This window comes from Pleuronectes platessa, chromosome 15 (genome assembly GCF_947347685.1).
Source record: "Pleuronectes platessa chromosome 15, fPlePla1.1, whole genome shotgun sequence".
Classification (NCBI taxonomy): Eukaryota; Metazoa; Chordata; class Actinopteri; order Pleuronectiformes; family Pleuronectidae; genus Pleuronectes; species Pleuronectes platessa.
The window spans coordinates 6,637,597-6,658,477 of NC_070640.1; the positions used below are offsets into that span (position 1 = coordinate 6,637,597).

A 20,881-nucleotide genomic window follows, 5' to 3' on the forward strand; every position below is an offset into this window, starting at 1 on the left:
TCTTCTTCGTCCTATTCATCTTCTTCATCTTCCTCACCTCCTTATCTTCCTCATATTCTTCATCTTCTTCATCTTCTTCATCTTCTTCATCTTCTTCATCTTCCTCACCTTCTTCATCTTCTTCATCTTCTTCATCTCAGCTGCTCACAAGACTCTTCATGTGGGTTTAAAACAAATATTATACTTTTTAGTCATTTGATTCTCCTTAAAAATGTTGGTGCAGAGGCTAAAAAGCGCTGAGATGAATAATAGATAATGTTTTTGGTATCTGAAAGCAAAGAGTTCACCCGAGAGTCAGTCTGTCTCTGCTAGTCCTCTCTCAGCTGTCTTGTTATGACTCTTCATAATTTGTGTGTCTGTGAGTGTGCACTGTATTTGCTTTGGACCTCAGATCAATATTTTGTTATAAAACTTTGGCTTTGGTTGTGGTTTTCAGTCTGCTCCTCTTATCACTGTGAGAAATTGGAAATTGGAAATGTGACAGGCCGCGAACAAGTGTCTCTGAGCCTCTGATATGTGCCACACACTCAGTTTGCCCAGTGGGAGCTTACTCCACTGTGATCGTTTTAGATATCATATTTCTGTGTGTAATACGAGGCAACCGAGCGAGAAGCCATATATCAAGTTCCGACCCCCCACCGCTCTATTGATTCGCCCCCTGTCTCAGGTCTCACTGTATCTGATAGGTGGTATTTTTAGCTCCCTCTCCCCTGGGGGTTACCACAGCCTCATATTTCTGAGGCAAGCGTCTTCACCTTGGCCGTGTTTTAGTGATAATTAGATGTGGTTGCAGAGGAACCAGCCAACCCGCGGTGAAGCTGTGATGATGGCCTCGCAGGATTGGTCTGATCAGGAAGGTAGACGACCTGTAAGTGGCTTAGGACACGGACATGACTGGTCTATTAATACACGTAAAGCTCTGTTTACACACACAGAAAAGACACTCACACACACACACACACACACACACACACACACACACACACACACACGCTGTGTTGGACCCCAGTTGCCAGCCGGGAGCCGTGCGAGGCTTACGCATACTTAGGCACGCACAGTGACACACACGCTTTTTTAATGGAGGCAATTATCAACCAACGCATGAAGTGATTCCACGTTGTCGTCCTTTGAGTTGTTTGCATTCTAGTTGTTGAGCTGTAACTATTTAATGAGATCCTTCGGTGTGTGTGTCTCTGTGGGTTGAGCATTTGCAAGTGTCGATGATTCACATATTAACTGCCTGTATATTAACACTACTACACTAGTTGTATGTTAGTTTTGTGAGGACCTGTCGGTTTACTGTTTTGGTCCAGACGGAAATATCTCAACAACAAATCCTTCTAAGTCATTTCGCACCAATCATCTTCCTCTAGCATATGTTAGCACGTTCAACTCTTTCCCTGTTAACTGTTAGCTCAGTAGCTTTAAGCAAAACCACATTTCACTGAATAAATTTGAGAATTGTTCCTTGTTCAAGCATATTGTGTACTTTACATATTGTCAAATTTATTGTTAACATTGTTAGTGAGTGACACTTTTTTTTTTAAGACTTCACCGACAGGACAGGGGCACTACCCCCTAGCCCCCGCCCCTGGATCCACCCCTGGATCCACCCCTGGATCCACCCCTGGATCCACTATGCATTATTACAACTCCTACTCTTGTTTATGTTTGTGCATATTGTCTGCGTATGAATGATGCTGTCAGACATTTTGAGACGACCTCATTCAACAGTTGAAAACCTGAAATCTGCGCAGATGAATTTTCTTTACATCACTGTAAACCCACAAAGACCTACTAAAGGCTCTTATCTGCGCTGCTGCTTGACATTCAACTTGGTCCGCTCCTAAGAGTTATTTCCTTTGTCCACCTCGTCTACGCTGCGTGTCCCTGGTAATGCTGCCCTCTGTCTTTGTACAAATGAAATGTCACATGCTAAACAAAGGTTATACCGTTTGGAGGAGAGGAGTGAGAGTGAACCACTTGTTCACCATCTGCAGTGCAGCTCTCACTTTTTCGAGCTGCATTGTTGGCCTGTCCTTCTTCTTGTTGGCAACGCCGAAGAGCTTTTAATACTCTTTTATCTTCTTGTCTTTTCTCTGCAGCCTCCTCCTCTTCCTCCACCATCGTCATTGTCTTCTCAAGTGCTGCACGCTTCTTTCTATTTGCCTCCACCATTTCGAATTTCTGCTTCCCTCTTCATACGCATCAGTTTTTTATTCACTTACATAATGTTTAGTTTTTTCTCCGATCAAACAAATTTGCTCCTCTCATCACGTTAGCTGCAGATTCCCCCTCTCCTCTTCTTTCTCTCGCCTCCCTCTACTTGATTTTTTTTTTCTCACTCTGACTCTTGTTGTCAACGTGCCATTGTTTTTCCGGCTATTTAGTCTTCGTTTAATTAGCACACTCGGCATGCACCCCCAAATCCAAGAGCTGCAACATATGGCCTCACTCTCTCCTTCCCCCATCCTCTGCCTCTCCCTCTCCCTCGCCCTCCTTCCCTCCCTCTCTCTGTCTGTCCCTCCACACCCTCCTGGTCGTACTTTTTTTTGCATCTCCTTTCTCCCCTTTTGGCTATAGCGAGCCCTGGAGGGACATCACTTAAACACATTGCGTCTTATTAAGAGCAGGGAATATGCTCTGCTATAAAAACAAACCATTTAGCTGCTAGTTTATCTTTATTTGATTGGTTGTTTGCTGGTGATGTCACTTTTTTCTTCATGGGAGGATTGTGGGAAGCAAAGTCCATCTGCTCCCGCTGTTTTGCTGAGTCACAGCGAGTCTGCGCAGCATTGTCTGTGGAGCGTCTGGACCGGGTATACAGTATTTATGCTGCTATACAGTATCTGTGCACTAAATGACATTGTTGATAAATGGCCGGTATGGTATCGAACACATATCTTGCGTTCTCCCCGTCTGTCTGTATTTCAGTCGGTCAGTTAGCTGAGTCTGTGTCTGGTGACTGTGGCAGATTGGGGAGCTGTCTGTAGTCAGAGGACCTGCTGCCAAATTAGGATCGATAGCAGACGTTTCGGGCTCTGGCAGACTGTCGAGAACCCTGTACCACCACAACTTCATCACACACACACACACGCACACACACACACACACACACAAACACACACACACACACACACACACACACACACACACACACACACACACACTGTCTGGCTCATACTTTTCCTGACTCACGCAGCTAAATCTGCTTTTGAGAGAGTGTGTCCCCTCTTTCTATTTGTCGGCCGCAACTCACACACATATCACCTGTCAGAGGTTTTGTTGAGTCATGACTCAGTGGGTGAGGCACGGAGACACCTGGTTGTAAACATGACAGAGCTGCTTTCCTCCTGCTGGAATCTTGATAAGAAATTACATCCCAATTTGCAAAATGCCTGCACTGCATCATTTTTGAACTAATAGGAAATTCCTGTGCAGATGCAACGATTATAAATCCAATCTCAAATAATAATAAAAAAGTCCCATTTAACTGTTTCGCATATTGATTGTTTTTATTTTATTTGATCTGTTTTTGTACTGTATAATCAAAACAGTTTTGTATGTACTTAAGGGCTCATTTGCTGCACCTCTGTCACTGCAGTTAAACTGGAGTGGGAGTCCTGTTATCCTTACATATATTTCCCATCAGGTGTTTAAGAGTTTGCCTGTGTTGCATTCACATGAAGCGAAAACAATAAGCTGATTAATCAACTAGTCCATCACCAGAAAATCGATCATTAAATTTATTTATTTATAAAAACTGGCAGAAGCTAATTTCTTCCTGTGACAGTAAATTGCATGTGTTTATTATCCAGATTGTTGAATGGACAAAGCGTCAATCTTCTGTAGAAGAATGCAAGATTTGGGTTGAGGAGAAAATGGGTGTCAGATTAAAGCACAGTATAATTAAACAAATTAAATCATTAGGAAAACAAAAGAGATGAAGCAAAAAAAAAAGCACTCGAAAAGGGCAGGAAGAGGAGGAGGAACTTTAGACTGACGCCATGAGAGGTCTTACTTGTCCCCTCTTGGGACCAGCGCTACACAAAACCTTATTTTTGATTCCATTCATGTCAGAATGAAAACACCGGTTCCCTGAAGGACAGGAGGATACGCTCACACATCTCCAGCTCCAGAAGAAAGTTTGCTATCCCCCCTCCAGAGAGCAGAGGCTGTTACATAAGTTGTTATGCAGCTGAGCAGCCAGCCTGGCAGTCAGTCTGCTGCTCTGCTTTGAGGTGCATGCAGGACCAGTAACTCAGAGCGCTGCACCGTTAATTGGCTCACATCAACCCTCTTCTCTTTCCCTTTATTTGTTTTTCAGCTCTTCCTTCTTCTCTTCATCTCCCGCTTGTTTCCCGGCCGCCTCACTCTATCCGCAGGTTCCCTGATTGAGGCAGCGGGAGGTCATGCGGTGTGTGAATTCTCCCTTGGGGGGGGGGGGGGGGGGGGGGGGGGGGAGATGGTTTTATCCGTTTCCCTCTCGCTTCTTTCAGATTGATTTCTGTCTCCCACCCCTCCTGTCAGTCTGCATGGCTCTTTGTAGATGTTCTAATACGATATGTATTCTTGACAGTGCCGAGGGAAGTGTTCGTTTCTTTTAGAGTTTGTGACCGTTAAGAACTCCCTGTACCAGTAAAACAGCATTTTTGAAGTATACTGGCAATGTAAGACAAGCAGTATAGATAATGGAGAGAATGCCCATGTCATCTCGAGCTTGTACAGTAAATATATAAGACTTCAGTGGAATATAGATATGTAGATCTTTTTAAAAACACATCAATCACTGCTAACAGTACTGTCAGTTCAATATAATACTCCTACACAGCATGTGTCTGTCAAATTTATATATTTTTATTGATTGTGGTCTGTTCAGAAACACTGAGGGTGGATGTTGTAGCTCCGACCGGCTGCTGTGCCAGATCCAAAGCTCCATCATATATTTCATCCCTTTTATCCCATCACCTCGAATGCACTGCACGTCTGCAACAAATGCCTCTCTCTCTCTGTTTCTATCTGCCTGCATCTTTCTCAAAATCCATCCATCTGTCAGCCTATGTCTCTACCTGTCTTATCTATCTCGTCCATCTGTCTGTTTGTCCGTCCGTCTGTCTGTGGGGCGCAGAGCAGCTCGGCCAGCTGCAGCTGGTTCAGCACCAGGGACAGCTCCACCGAGCTAAGCTCCCCCGGCAGCGACAGCCCGTCCGTCCTAAACGTGTCTTTTCTGCGGGAAGGATTACGTTGACCTCACCGCGTCCTCTGTGTAACCACTGAGAGTCTATTGTGGTGCAGCAGATTAGTGCCTCTCCCTTTTTCCCTCTTTCTGCCTTTGCAGGCGTCAGTTTGTCTCGGAGAAACAGCTCTGTTTCTTCTCAGAGCAAAGATATGAAAAAGAAAAAAAAAAAACTGATGTGCTGTAACGATGGCTTCAAACATTTGTGTTTGTGGAATAAACAAACCCAACATCCTCACATTTGGAAAAACTGGAAGCACATAATTATAATAAAACTATTTATATTATTAATATGTTGGTTGTTTTGCACAGGTAAAACTAAAAGCATGTGCTTTGACACGTGTGCAATGCTGTGTGAATCAGGTTCCTGACAGAAGAGTCCTCAAGTAGAGCTGAAGTCCAACATGGAGGCAGAACTATGGGATGTAGCTGTGTTGTCAGCAGATAGTTTCATGAAAATTTTGCACCATCACTGTGCTCAGAAGCTGCTTACAGCTGCCTAGAGATTTGTGAATGTGAGACTCGCTAGATAACCAGTGAGTGTGCGTATGGATACATGACAGTGTTTGTGTATTCTCATAAAGGTGACTTAGTGTCTACTTTATATTTTTGTTGTGTCCTTGTCAGCCTCTTAGTTGTTGGTCTCCTGTGTGTCCTAGAGCACACAGACTAAAAATCTGGACAGTCATCCCTCCTGACACCCACCAACAGACTCAAAGCTTTGTTCTGCAGAGACACAGTCTTAAAAAGCTTCAATGCATCTGCTACCAACCATTATACTTTAGACGTTGGCTTCCAGACTGTACCTCACCCCTGCTGTTGTGTTACAAAAAACAAGGCTTTTTAATTTTAATTGTTGCAGTGTCAAACAGCTTTTGGGTTCCTCGGCGTGAAGTTATTCAACAGCGCCACCGTGTGGTGTCAGCCTTCTCTCTGCCTCAGTTCTATGATCCTTTGCAATAACGATGTGCAAATGAAGCGACGTGCGGCTCCTTGTATCCAACCAAAAAAATTTGATTTAATCTCAAAGAAAGAAAGAGAGAGAAGAACAATCCAGGGAGAGACATCAGAGACACAGAATCAGCCACTGTAGATTAGAAGGTGTTTGGTCTTTGCTTCAACACTAGGTGGCGTAGTTAGAGTATAAATGGGTTTCCTGAGAGCTATTCTATGATTTGTTGCATAAGACACTTTCAGGAGGGGATGGTGGTCACATCTTTGGAGGTCACACCCCTCCGGTCGAAGAGAGATGTCTTTTGTGTCTGAGCTTTACGATGTAATTACTCTTGTAACATGTGTGATATAGTTAAATGTCGATCGGATTCCAGATGCCATCATAGATAATGAAGGATCCTCTCCGTCATGGTGGCAGGTGGACGATAAGAGGGAAGGATTTCTCAGACACGTGAGATCTGATGCACAAACCTGTTTAAATCCTGTTAACCCTGAATTTCCCACGGGATTAATAAAGCATCCATCCATCTATCTATCTATCTAACCCTCTGCCTGACTCCAGCAGTCGATGTTTAATAAAATGTAAAGATCAAATCTAACGTATCCAAGTTGTTCGATCATTGTGACATGCCCTTAGAGTTAGAAGGGTTATGAATATACCGACTTCCACAGTGCTCTGCCTTTTCTTACCCCTCATCATCTTATTATAGTCGTTCTTTTCCGCTGCCTCTTTGTTTGTTTCCTGCCGTCCTTGTTTTAGCAGCGTGGATGTTGTGTAACGCTGCTTGTTCTCTGTGTGAACGCAACACCCGAGACATCAAAGCGGCTTGTTTTGTCATTGGGCTCCGAGCAGCAGCAGCAGCAGTCAGGAATAGATCTCATCCTCATCGATTACTCTTTTCCATCTGTTTGCTTCCTCTGTGACTCAGAGGAGTTGGAGATTCGGTTTCATCTCAGACTGTTTTTTGTTGTTGTTGTTGTTGTTGTTGTTGTTGTTGTTCCTCGACTCTTTTCATCTTCACCAGCTCCCTCTCCTCGTCACCATTCATCGGTCCGTCTGTCTCCACGAGCCTTTCAGGATCTCATCTTGTTCCTTGGAACGAGGGGATATTGCATCTCCATGTGAACCAGGCCGTCTGTGTGTGTGTTGGTGTGTATTTGCCTGAATGACACAGTTCTGTCGAGTACTCTGCTCATAGTAGATGAATTATGAATGATGGAGCTCTCTATGGCAGTTTGCACACCGTGGAATCAGTGGCACGCACCAGCCGTGCACCAGTGCCTAGAGGGCATTGTCACCATGGCAACCATACTTGTTCACACCCTTCCTCAGTAACACTGCCCAGTATGTGCTGGTGGGGCGTTGCTCCGTATTGGTTTACCCTCAGCTCAGTGGTGCCCTCAGAGGCTGTCCTACATCAAGACTCACTCCCTCCCGGATTCGTCTCCTCTGTTGTTCTCACCACCTCCTGATTACACTCTCCTCCCTCTATACCTGTGGTTTCTGGTGCTACAGTTTCTATATTTGGACGAGCAGCTTCAAAGAGCCTCTGTTCACCGACCTCCTCTTGGTTGGAGTCCAGCAGCAGCAGCAGTGGTTCTGTGCTGATTCAATTGATTAGTACCCCTACCAAGGAGGTTATGTTTTTGTCTGTTTGTGACCAGGATTACGCACAAACCACGAAGCTGATTCCCATGACATTGTGTGGAGTGGTGGGGCAGGAGCGAAGGAGGAAGCCATTACATTCTAATAATGTGTTTTCCAACCTATTCCTTTCAGACATCAATGCATGGATCCCGATGAAACAAAACTTCGAGCAGTTCCAAATAAAAATCTGGATCTAGTATATCTAAACCTGGTTTTATAGGGGTGTAGTTTGTTTTTCAGGTGCTGTAGTGTAACAAATCTGCCTAGAAACCTGTAACAACCACCAGGGTGCAGCTGAGAAACATAAGGTGCCCTCAGCTATAAGGCTTGTTTTAATTTAAAGGTGACTTGATTTGTCTGAACAACAGTTTGAAAGCATAAAGACTCTCATGATACAAGACAAAGAGAATCAAAACTAATCTTCACATAGAAAACTTCACATGTTTGCTCCAAAAAATGACACACGAAACACAATTGATCGATAATTCAGATTAAATCCATAATAATTAAATGACTAGCTTGCACTATTGATTATTTTAATTACTGATTAATTTGTTGCTTTTGTTCTTTCTTCATAAACGAATTGTCACAAAAATGTCAAACCACCATCACCATTGCTCACACAAACAGCTTCAGAGAGGCTGCCTATGAATATGTGATAACAGCTGAGCCAAGAACAGCAAACAGCATTATTAATGCAATACTGTGAAGGTTAGATGATGGTGCACAGTGGAACCAGTGTGCAACAGAATCTATAAGTAATGTATGCAATAGCCAGCAGTATGAAATTGATGGTAAAGATGAAAATAATGTGAAAATACAGGGAAATAAAAAAAAAACAGTGTGATTAGAGGTATAGAAGTGGCTCAGACACACTGGGGAGGTGTTGACAACACAGGCATCTGTATCTGCAGCCATCTTGTTAGGACCCCGAGATGCCTGCGTGAGAACTAATCAGTAACGTGGTATCAGGGGATATCAGGCAACAAGGCAATATGCACTCTTTATGAAACTGGATTCTCCTCGTGTACTGAAACGTGTCCTCGTGCGATGTGCGGCCAAACGGACGCAGATTCACACACAGACGCCCCCCCCCGGCCTTGATTTGAAAAGTTAAATGAAAACTTCCCATATTCCACAGAGAGTCTGAGTCTGAGATTAAACTTGAGATGGGGAACAGGAAAATGAGAGAGAGAGAGAGAGAGAGAGAGAGAGAGAGAGAGAGAGAGAGAGAGAGAGAGAGAGAGAGAGAGAGAGAGAGAGAGAGAGAGAGAAAAAAGGCCTCTTGGCTGTTTACTGGGTATTTTGTTGAAAATGCTGTTACACCAGCTGTGACTTTTATTTTGGGATGTTGATCGCTTCCTAATAAAGATCTAAATGGATTCTTGGACGGTAATTTCCATGAAACACAGTGAGCGGTAGCTTTATGTTTGTGTGTTAACTCCAGGCGGTGCTTGACATGCATGTGCCGCTGAAACTGTAATAGCTCTTAATAGTTTTTTTTGGGGGGGGGGGGGGATTCGTCATAGAGGATGAATCAACTATTGTCTTCATGTTAATCCTATTCTGCCCATCGGGAGATATGATTTGGGATATTGATGTCTTGAGATTGAAATGTGACTCTTGGCCTGTGGGGTGTAATTAAAGTTTATTTGTGTTAATTGTGCCGAGTGAGGATCAGATATGGAATCAGCTGCCAACTAAATCAAATAGAAAATAATGAACAGCAGCTTTGCCAATTTGTCATCATCAACACCTTATTGCTGAGACTTCTTGGTGGATAACAAAAATTAATAACATCTGTCTTGAGCTGACAAAATGAACAGATTAGGAGCTTAGGTTTGGAATAATGAATAATGGGCCTGCAGACCCTCTTTCCAGAAGACCTTTTCTTCTTCATTGATCCGGCTCCTGTTGTGTTGTGTTTGGTGACTCAGTGTTTTAATGTTTTTAACATAATGCCCGTCAGCGTGTCCCTGTACATTTTGCATTAGCGTCACAACATGGGGTCTGTCAAAGAGCCACAGTGACTCACAAGGACTTTGTCTCTGTGAGTCAGATAGCCCATAGACTTAACCTCTCTCTGCCTCACACACTCTCTCTCTCTCTCTCTCTCTCTGGGTTGTTCATGTCTCCCTCTCTGCTCTTATGTTTGTTTTTCTTCGCCATTCATTACCATTCATGAGCTGTGGCGTTTCAAGGGAACAGACCCACCACTTGTTTCTCTAGACATCCGGCGAACGCACCGCAGCGCATTAGCAAATTAGTGAGTCAGCGAAGGTCTCGATGTGGTCGCTGATGGACTGATGAGAGCAGGAAAGACACGCACCTGCAGCTCAGGGACTTGTTTGGTTATTCACAGGCACCAATGAGGATACATGCAAACATAAAACACACAAATAAGCACCCAGTATCTTCCTTATCCGTCTCCTGGGGCTCAGGGTGCAGTGGGACTCTTCACCTGAGTACAGGGAAGGACATTTCATATTTGTGACCATGAACACAGAATGCAGTTTATGCCCTGTATGCATTCACAGCATCAGTCGCCTGGGATTAAGTAAACTAGACTTCTGATTGGAGAGTTGTCTTTCAAGGTCTCACTCCAGCAGGTTTTTCGGCCCCTTTATCTCTTCTTTGTTTCTCAAATTTACATATTCTGTCATGAAAAAAATTCCCCTCTTGGCCTTAAAATGGCTGAAATGAAACTGTCCCCCTTCCTCCCTCATTTCATGATTGGGACCCCATCCCTGTCCCAGTCTGCCCACCATCACAGCTCTCCTTCATCCACTGAGCCCCACACACAGGTTTACAGGATTGGTTTCTTAGGTTTGTGAAATCTCAAACTCTGGCTGTCTGAATCCACTTTGTCAGAAAAGCATTTTCTCCCTCCAGTGTTAATGTGGAATTACTTAGCCATGGCAATGACTCTGGCTTTCATCATATAAAATGCTCAAGGGGGGAACACGGTAACATACTTTAAAACTTGCTTTTCCCTGGAGGGGGACTTTAAATCTCTGCAGACAAAAGTGCCCCTGAACAAAGCAACAGTCGAACGCTGACTTTGCTTTCTCCAGCTGCCAGAGGTTGAATGTGTGTGTCTGTGTAAGTAACAACTGACGTCATCTACGTGTCTTTGTTTCCAGGTGTCATGTTTGCAGGACTTCTTCGGGGACGAGGACATTTTTGTTGCGTGTGGACCGGAGAAGTACCGCTACCAGGATGACCTGATGCTGGACGAAGGCGGTGAGACGACTCACATTTCATATTTGTCAGCCCCTCTTGGGTTCTCTACAGGGCCAATGTTGTAGCAATAGTATTTATCTGTGTGTGTGTGTGTGTGTGTGTGTGTGTGTGTGTGTGTGTGTGTGTGTGTGTGTGGAGAGTTATGTAACTCATGCAGTAAAATGCATGAGAAAAGTGACATTAATGGCCACCTTGCTTGCCATAAAATACATTGTGGATCTTGTGTTACGGTTTGAAGGAGGAGATGGACCCAGGATGCAGAGGTTACAAACAAAAGGTATTTAATATAATAAAAAGGGTTTAAACAAGACAAAAACAAAACAAGAGCACTAACAAAAGTAACACTGGCGACAAGGCGCACTGAGAACAAGGAACGAGGAAGCAGGAGAAGCTGGACGAAACAGCAGGAGCAAACAAACCATTTCTCACGACGTGGGGAGAAAACAACTAGTACAAACCGACAAGGGGCTTGGGGAACACAGAGGCTTAAGAAGACACAGAGGGAAGGCAGGAACAATTAACCCCAGGTGAAACACATGAGGACTGGGAAGACAATCAAAGACAGGAAGTGAGACACCGAGAAGCTGGAACAAGACAGTGAAAGTGAAGCTACAAAATAAAACAGGAAGTAGAAAACACAAAGACTGAAATTAACAAACTAAAATGACAGGACACCACATCTTGTTAAGACGTGCAGATCCTTACACACACTTGCAGATGTGCTGCAACAGAAGTGCAGCAAATAAATCACATGTAAAGTAACAGATTGTGTTGCTTGTTTAAACCTGATTTTTGCAACCGATTAAACCTATTTCCAGCTCCTAGAGGAAATCACTTCAGCCGGTAATGTCTGTGGCCCCTTTTCCATTGGAAACATGACACCGGGGTGAATGTGCTAATTTGACATTAAGACAGCGGGAGAGAGAGAGAGCACCTCAGTGTTCAGTGACGTTAGACATGACACACCGGGGGGAAACAAGAAAACTGATAATGAGATTAGAGTCAATCAGTGTGTTTAACCTGCATTTAAACGTACAGTTTTGGTGTAAAGCAGTAAAAGGATTTTTCTACACATTCACAGATCTATGATAACACCCATTTCCAGATACTTTTACACATATACAAACCGGATTCCGCACACAAAATGAGATACTTTTACACAACTCTCTCCACACACACACACACACAGCAATAATATCGCTACAATATTGGCCCCATTATTCTCTCCTTGTTGACAAAAAGGTCTCCCCTCTTCACCCTGTCTGCCCTGTGTGAGCCTCCACTCCCTGGTTCAGGTGGCCGAGCTCTGTGAAGACTGTCCAGCTCATTAGCTCCGTCACCTCTCTGCTCCTCATGTCTTTACACCAAAGCCTTCCTCACATATTGTGTCATTGTTCCTCTTCGTCTTCCCACCACTGTCTGGATGTGGTTTGTCCTCACTTCACCCACCTGCGTTTCTGTCTCCTCACCCCCCCCCCCCCCCCCCCCCCCCCCTCTCCGTCTTCGCTGTCACAGCAGACTCCTGCCATTTAGCCCTCTTCTGCGTTCTCTTCCTCTTGACTCTCTCTCTTTCTGTCTCCCACATGAATGACTGTGCCTTTTGTTCAAAGGTTGTTATTTTTTTCAGTTCATTTGTTCCCCTTTGTGTTCATCCCACGGGCATCAGCGGTGCCCACCTCCTCCCTCCTTTCATCTCCCTTTCTCCCGTTCCCCTCTCCCTTACTCTCTGCCCCTTCACTCTCCTCACATTTGCGAAAAACTATAATGGCTAGTTGCTTCCATTAGCCGGATTCCCTTTGGTAGCACTCCTCTCTCTGGATAAAGACCATAAAACAGCCTCCTCCACGCAACACGGCACTCAAAGATGTTTCCAGGGTATCTGCACTTTCATTAGTTACTGATGATTGTCTCCGTAAGTGGTTGGTTGTCTATAGGAAAAGAGGGGGTGCAGGCGGAGAGATACTTTGTTAACATGAGGTCGTAGAAGGTGAAGGGCCAATCTCTACTCACAGTTTTCAGGTGCTTTGACATATCTGAGTGTTAAACCCGGCCTTTGACTTTCTGGGACTCACCTTCACACTTGACTCTTCTGACATTTAGCTTTAATTTATATTAAGATTAAATGGCCTTGTCTGAGAATAACGAACCTTGATCTTGACCTAAACCAAACCTTAAAAAAATGTCTTCACCTTTAAATTGACTGATTTCTGTTATGTGGACTTGCTTTTTGTCCCCATAAGGAAAAACAAGTCCCCATTATGTGACTGTGCAATACAGCGTCAACATGAGTAATACCTCGACCATACACACACACGCACACACTTTATTTCTTCTTCGTCCTCTGGGACACGGAGCTCATTTTGACACCTCCTCATGCCTGATGTCCTGGAGCACAGGGAACAGGAGGAACAGGGGGAACAGGAGGAACAGGAGGTAGAGACACACTGACAGAAAGGCAGAGCGGCGAACCAAGCAGAGAGACAGTCGCAGTCAGAGCTGCACACAACTTTGCCTCCTCTCAGCATCACTATAATTATCGCCTCTGCCTCAGCTCTGGCACACTGTCATCATGTTAACATTCTGCATTGTACATTACTCACAGGGCCACAATGGCTGCCACACAAGCTCATAACACGCACACACACACACACACACACACACACACACACAAGTAGACAGACATGCCCCCATGCTTACAAACACACACTCACACTCATATATGCAGCTAAAGACAAATGCCAGACTGTGTATAATGTCTCCTTCCTGCTGGTGTAAAATAACAATGAGCTACAATGGGGTTTGGTTAATGAGCAGGAGAGGAGCAATGTTTTGGGGGTGAGGGAGGCAAGGAGGGTGTGTGTGTGTGCCTGTGTTTATGTATCAGGAGTGTGTGTCTGAAAAAATGTCAGGCATCCGTCAGTCGTAGCTGTTGCTCTTGCAAAACCACAATAAATGTGTTTGGTTGTTGCAATCCTAATAAAAAAAGCCCAGGAAGGTCAGAACTCATTTTTGCAGGCGACCTCCAGGTGAAAAGCAATTACAGCTCTGTTGATACATTATTAGTTCAGTGTTTTCCAGACTAGAGGTCAGAATCAATCAAAAATATTAAAACAATAGTTGGTTTGTAAACCCCAAAATTTGAATTTCAGCGCAACAGAATTGTCTTTCAAAATGCTAGGTCGTTATTGTATGGTAACACAATGACACGTCACAGTGCCACACACTTACTCTTCGTTCCTTCAGTTCCTGTGTTTGTGTATTTACCAAAGCATCTGTCTGTTTGGTCCATGTGCTGTTTGCAGAGTGTCGTATGATGAAGTCGGTGAACTACGGGAAGATGTCCGGCTCTCTGACCAGGACCTCCCCTAGAACCGTCGTCCAAACCCGACGCAGCAAGTCTCCTGCTTCCTGTAAGACAATTCAATGAAGTGTCTTCCTTTGTCTTCCCCTCCCCTCCAATCCCTCAATGGAATTCTTCATGTTTTAATTGGCCTGACAGATATTTACCCTGCATGCGTGCTGGCTTAGCCGGATGCAGGGTATTGCATTCCTCCCTGTATATGTGAGTGTGCGTGTGTGTGTGTACCTATAGGTATCCCCAGATGATTAACTTTTATATCTGATCTGTTAAAGGTCAAGGACAAGGTCAACAAGAATATGTTAATTTATCTCCACAGATAAGAGTTAATCTGAAGCTTATATTGATCAAAAGATCAAGATGTTACAAAGAAGCCAGAAAATACAGTTATGAATAGTTCAAACATTTACCTTTCGAGGTTTCTCTGCGTCCTGCAGGACTAAAGAGACGACCCGAGGATTGTTGATCAATTAATAATTTATGATCGTGTGGTATGAATGATGTCACTATGAATTCAGAAAATGATGTCATACAGTGTAGAAATGCATTTGATTTTGCAACCAATAAGTTCAGAGACACAATCTCCATCTTATTAGAAAGTTACACTGCCTTATTGGGTTATATACAGTGTGTATATACAAGTCCTGCTTGTCAATGAGTGTGTGTTATCATGTGTATGTGAGTTTGTGCATGAGGAGTGTGTGCAGCCTCTCAGTCCCAATGGACACAGTTGGGACTTGTTTGCGTCCTGATACTTCCCTCATGTGACTGCTTAGTATTTTCGAGCTCATAACTCAATCAGTGTTGCAGACTCACATCGAAGGAAAACAGTGTGAATACACACTGCGATGAAATCAGAGCTCAGTGTGTGGAGCGTCTGGCAGTGTCAACTGTGTGTGTGTGTGTGTGAGAGAGCTGTGTGAGCTGTGTCTCTGAATATATGAATTCAAAATGAGAATGATTTCACAAGGGAACGGAGAAAAAGGCAAACAGAGAGGTAAAAAAAAGAGAGCGAGGGAGCGGGAATGAAGATGAGAGGGAAAGAAGAGGGGAAGAGGTTGATGATGCAATCCTGCAGCTCCCCACCGGCCGCCCTTCACCTGATATACAAAAAAATTCAATCAAATGGTCAGAGCTTGCTATTGAGGCGTCTGCCTTGTTTATGGCTGATAATAAAAAGGCCAAAAATGTCTTTAGATGCAAGAATAAAAACTAGAAGAAGAGCCAACACACAGCAGAGTGATAATTGGAAACAGCTGAGCGCAGCGGTGTGTGTGGTGAACTCCAGAGCTGCTGAGGACTTGGCGATCTGCTCCGAGCTTCACCAAATATATCTGGTTGTTCTTTTCCCCCTGATTGCACAGCTTGTGTTGTGGCTGCATGTAAAAAAAAAAAACAAAAAAAAAAACACCCCCGTTATGCAACAGCACCCTTGACTGCTCCTTCTCACTATTATCGTTTCTGTGATGAGGTGCCTGGAGAGACGTTAAGGTTGGGGATGATTCAATTGGCTGATGCAACACACAGAAATTCCCCAGAAGGAGGCAAGTCCACCTGCAGCCGAGGCACTCGCGGACACACACAGGCTTCTTATGTATATGTCCTATAATGAAAACCTGTAGTTGTTGATATGTGTTGTGCTGAGTTGTGCGCTGGCAGTGAGAAGGAAAGTGGTTTGAGAGAAAGAACTGGGGCGAGGAGAGAAAGTTCTGGATGTTGACGGCTTGAAAACTTTGGGGAAAAGGTTATGAGAGTGAGTCATGCACGGTCTGATCTCGTCGGCTGAAGTGTGTCTGGAATCAAGGTGCATTCGAGTGTGTGCGTATGTGTGTGTGTGTGTGTCTGTGTGTCTATGTGTGTATGTGAGAGAGAGAGAAGAGGTAGAGATAAGACTGACTCGTCTTGGTTGCCATGGAAACATAGCACAGTAGGAGCATGTAGCTACAGACACAATAGACTGTGACGGCCATATTTGGCAGTGACTTCCGGTGGAGCGGCCTGATGCTGGGTCCTCGCTGGAACCCTGAGTCAGAGCTTCCAGAAGGATTGTTTCCCTGCAGGCGCCGCTTCAGCCACCAACATCATCACATGACCCCAGATGGGCTGTCGACAGCTCTGCACCGCGTTTTGTTCTCAGTCCCCGAAACCAGTTTGCACCAGGAGAGTTTGTGCTGGAGCCACGAGAGGTGATGGGAAATAACTGATGGATCCTGACAGTTTGTGTGAGGCTGAGGGTAACAGTCAATAACAGTTGTGTGTGTGTGTGTGTGTGTGTGTGTGTGTGTGTGTGTGTGTGTGTGTGTGTGTGTGTGTGTGTGTGTGTGTGTGTGTGTGTTTGTGCACTGAGATCTTGTCTCAAATCTAATAATGAACATGTAGATGTGATAAAGCAGAATACCTCAAATGTGTGGGAAGGAAATTGGAGATTTCTGAACAGATCCAGTGTGTTACAGGGGTTTGATGTTTGTGATGACAATAGGAGCCTTTGCTTTACACTTGGGATACACGTGTGGAATTTGTTTATTATTTGAGAAACAGTTGAGTTTTTGAAATTGTTTCTTATCCCGTCAAACTGTTGCTGAAAGGATTAGTGGGTTAATTAATTAGCTGATCTGCACAAAATTAATCCTAATTTCAGTTAAATGCAAAAATACCAGATATTGACGGGTTTAGCTTCTCAAAAGTGACGACCTGCAACTTTCCTCTGTTGTGTGTAATTGTAAATTCAACATGGTTAAATAAAAGCAGTTGGAAAATTGGAAATTAAAATAGGATTTTCACTTTTCTCTGAGAGTCTATTGACTAAACATTTAGTCAGTTAATTGAGAAAATAATTAACATATTAACCGATAATGAAAATAATTCTTAGCTGCAGTTTTGAAATCGATATAAATACTCACAGGACAAATATATAAAACATCTGCAACGTAGATGAGTAGAGAGTAAGAGATTTGAAGATTAATAAACAAACTCTGCAGATCTAAAGGTTTTCTGAGACCAGCCTCCAAGTCCCATATTCATTTTTCTTTCAGCCAACGCACAGGCTAATAAAGAAAGTTCTTTATAACATGTAATAATCTGAGCTGGAGGAGCTGCACAGAGAAGAGGTGATGTGTAAATGATGTCTGAGGCAGTGAAGGAGAGAGAGAGAGAGAGAGAGAGAGAGAGAGAGAGAGAGAGAGAGAGAGAGAGAGAGAGAGAGAGAGAGAGAGAGAGAGAGAGAGAGGAGGGTGGAGAAAGACTTTAACACAACACACTGTCAAACACCACCTGGTGTCCCTCTGTGTGTCTGGCCGCTTTACATTGTTTGTGAGGAGCAGGAGTGTGTGTGAGGGACGCACAAACAGACTGGTGAGACAGACAGACAGACAAACAGACAGTCGCACAAACAGACTGGTTAGACAGTCAGTCGAACACTTGTAAACACACACACACACACACATACACACACACACAGACATAGAACACAATCAGAAGTTTTATTGTAAAATCCTAACCTGACTATGATCAATATTCGCCCTGCCTGTAAATGTTCTTGTTTTTGTTTTACATTGAATCAAAGTACATTTATTGCATTATTATTTATAGACACAAACTGGACATGATATTATTAAAAATAAAAATTTTACACGTTTTCATTAGGATTTACTTCTTTATTAGGACACAGGCAGATCCAAACAGTTTTCAGAAGTCAAATTGAAAGTTAATTAACGTCAACAAGGAGGTTATGTTTCCACCCCTGTCCGTTTGTATGTTTGTTTGTGTGTTTGTTTGTTTATGATCAAGATTCTACAAATATTGTGAAACAGTTTTACATGAAACTTGACGGAAGGATGTTGTATGTGTCAGTTTTGGTGCAGATCATTTTGCTTCACAAATGTGTAAAAACTCTCCACATATATTTGACAAAGTGACTGATCACTAGAGGAAAAATATTTTTAGATATAATTTAGAAAATTTCACTCAAAGACCCAATGATGGATTTGAACACGCAGAATCAATTTAGAAACACGGTAATAAGTATATTAATTCTTATCAGGCTGCTTCCTGTAACCCAGAATTTTCCTCTCTGTCATTTTTATCTTATTAAAAAACATTAAAGCATTTTGTGTGTCGTATGTTTGGGAGGTGGCTCTTAATCATGAGTCTTAATCATCATTACTTATCAAATAATAATTGTGATATAAATTAAGAGCCTCAAAGTGACACACTAAAATTAGTGCGTTTATCTGATTAAATCTTAAGATACAAATCACACCTTTACTTTTCCTCAATCTCAGCATCGACCACAACAAGCTGATTGAATTTCTTTTCCAAAAGGAGCCGCTGAAAGAAATCCACCCTCACATTATAGATTATCTGATGGTGTTATATATAAGTCCTATAAGTTCTGTGTATGTATACGTGTGAGTGGGTGTGAGCGGGTTCTTGTGTGACAGCCAAGGACTGTCATCACTCTGATCTCACAACCCCAGATCAGCTCTCTGCACACACACACACACACACACACACACACACACACACACACAACCAGAATAATGTGAGAAAACTAATTTGCACTCAGACATAGTTTCTCGCCGCGTCCCGCCATCTGTCTCCCTGCTCTCCTCCGATGCCTCATGTCAGCTAATTTTAACAGAGGCCTAGAGACGGTGCCAACGAGCATCACGCTGATACTTCGGGGTCTCACCGTTGTGTCTCCGTCACGAGCAGCACCGCACGACTTCACGTGGAAGTGCGCAGGGCTGACGACCAACAAATAAAACCCTGTGGATCGGCTGCTGGGACACGTTCTGAACTGGGATCGCACCACGTTGGCTGCCGTTGCCACTTTTCTTCTCTATAGAAACCTTCACGGTACAAACCAGATGAGCAGAGGAAGCGAGTGAAATAACAGAGGCTACAAGCAAAAACTAATCCGTGGCTTGGGCGGTATTGATATTTGCTGTAAGGGCCAGATTAAAACAAGCCTCGAGGCAGATTTGTGTTTATGAAGCAGAGACTTGTTTATGAATCTGAGATGTTTGGCTCCTATTTCTTTAGGAGAAGATGTCCCATGTGTTTCATAAGGTTTATATTTCTGCTGAACCTGCTAGTTTCATGTGATGAATTTCCCAGATTTCCTTTTTGACAGACTTCTTAAAGACCATGCATTAACTTCCATATTTCTTCCTATGTTTATATGAAGAACCGTATGTGTTTGTAATTATAATACAATAATTACCCCAGAGAATGTGTGTGGTGGAATGCAGTTCTAAAAATAACTGTGTGATTATACGCTTGTGCGATATGGAACGTGTTTGATAATGTGATGAGATGTAAAGGGAAGGGTGTGATTGATTGGTAATCAAGACTCCATTAATCCATTAAGGCCGTTATGCATTGAGTCTTTTCAAAGATGAGGCTGATTTAAGGTTCAAGTTAATCCAGAATTTATCCTCTTTCTAGAGATTCCTGTGTATCTATATGTATATATATATATATATATTGACCCATTTCAGCTAAATTTAGAATTAATTGCTTGTCAATTGTTAAAAAATGTACGAATGAAAAGATGCACTCCTGCCACATTCTAAAGTATTTTTTCACTCTGTTGTTTTGTCATACTAGTGATGCATTTTTTAGCCACACTATGGAATCACAGTTCTCAGTTAATGCTGCTCCACCACTTTAGTCCAGACAGAAATATCTTAACAACTACTGGATGGATTGCTGTCACATTTTGTGCAGACATTCATGGTCCCCAGAGGATGAATGCTTATGACTTGGAACGATGCCCCGACTTTTCCTCTAGCGCCACCTTGAGGTAGGCGTCTTTGGTTTTGAGTGAAACTCTTAACAGCTGCTGACACTTCTGTTCCCCTCAGGATGAGTTGTACAAATTTGCCCTCTAACTTTTCATCTGTGCTATTAAGGTTTTCATTTGCTCTATAGGTTTATGACCAAATAGAGCAAAACTAATTGCCTCCCCATCAGCTTCAGATGTACTCAGTGTTTAGTCTGGGTTTTTAAATGCTTGGATTGAGTCGTAGGTGTTTTGTACTGCGTGTTACATGTTTTGTTTTACATGTTGTAGCCACCATTTTGACTCTGTATGTCATTGTGAGGCCATGTTATGATGCTTAGACCTTTTATAAAACATGGCACAGCTGGAGACAGGCGGGCACACAAGGTGCTGTCCTGTATTATTCTCAGCTCAGCTCACTTGGGATGACTCGTGCAAAGAAGCTGAAACACACAAGCCGGGGGGTCGGCTGTGGCTGAGGGGGTAGTGGTCATCCTCTAGCGAGAGGGGAGGGTCAGCAGTTCGATTCCAGTCTTCCTCATCTGCATGCCGAAGTGTCCTCGGGCAAGCTACTGAAGCCTGCTAATTGCTTGCAGTGGTCATCAAGACTAGGAACGATGCTTTATAAATATAAATACATCTTGTGTAGCTCAAATC

The 20,881-nt window shown here is 43.4% G+C and overlaps 1 protein-coding gene across 2 annotated transcripts in view; it reads left to right on the top strand.

Annotated features, from left to right (window-relative positions):
* The window catches only part of LOC128457194 (serine/threonine-protein kinase DCLK1), a 47,543-nt gene that overhangs the window by 3,612 nt on the left and 23,050 nt on the right, over window positions 1-20,881 (top strand). The window contains exons 3-5 of one of the 2 annotated variants that reach the window (XM_053441771.1): window positions 10,982-11,081; window positions 14,384-14,491; window positions 18,861-18,869. In XM_053441771.1, the coding sequence (XP_053297746.1) occupies window positions 10,982-11,081; window positions 14,384-14,491; window positions 18,861-18,869 (217 nt within the window). The remainder of the gene's footprint in view (window positions 1-10,981; window positions 11,082-14,383; window positions 14,492-18,860; window positions 18,870-20,881) is intronic. The other variant, XM_053441769.1, reaches the window with a different exon arrangement.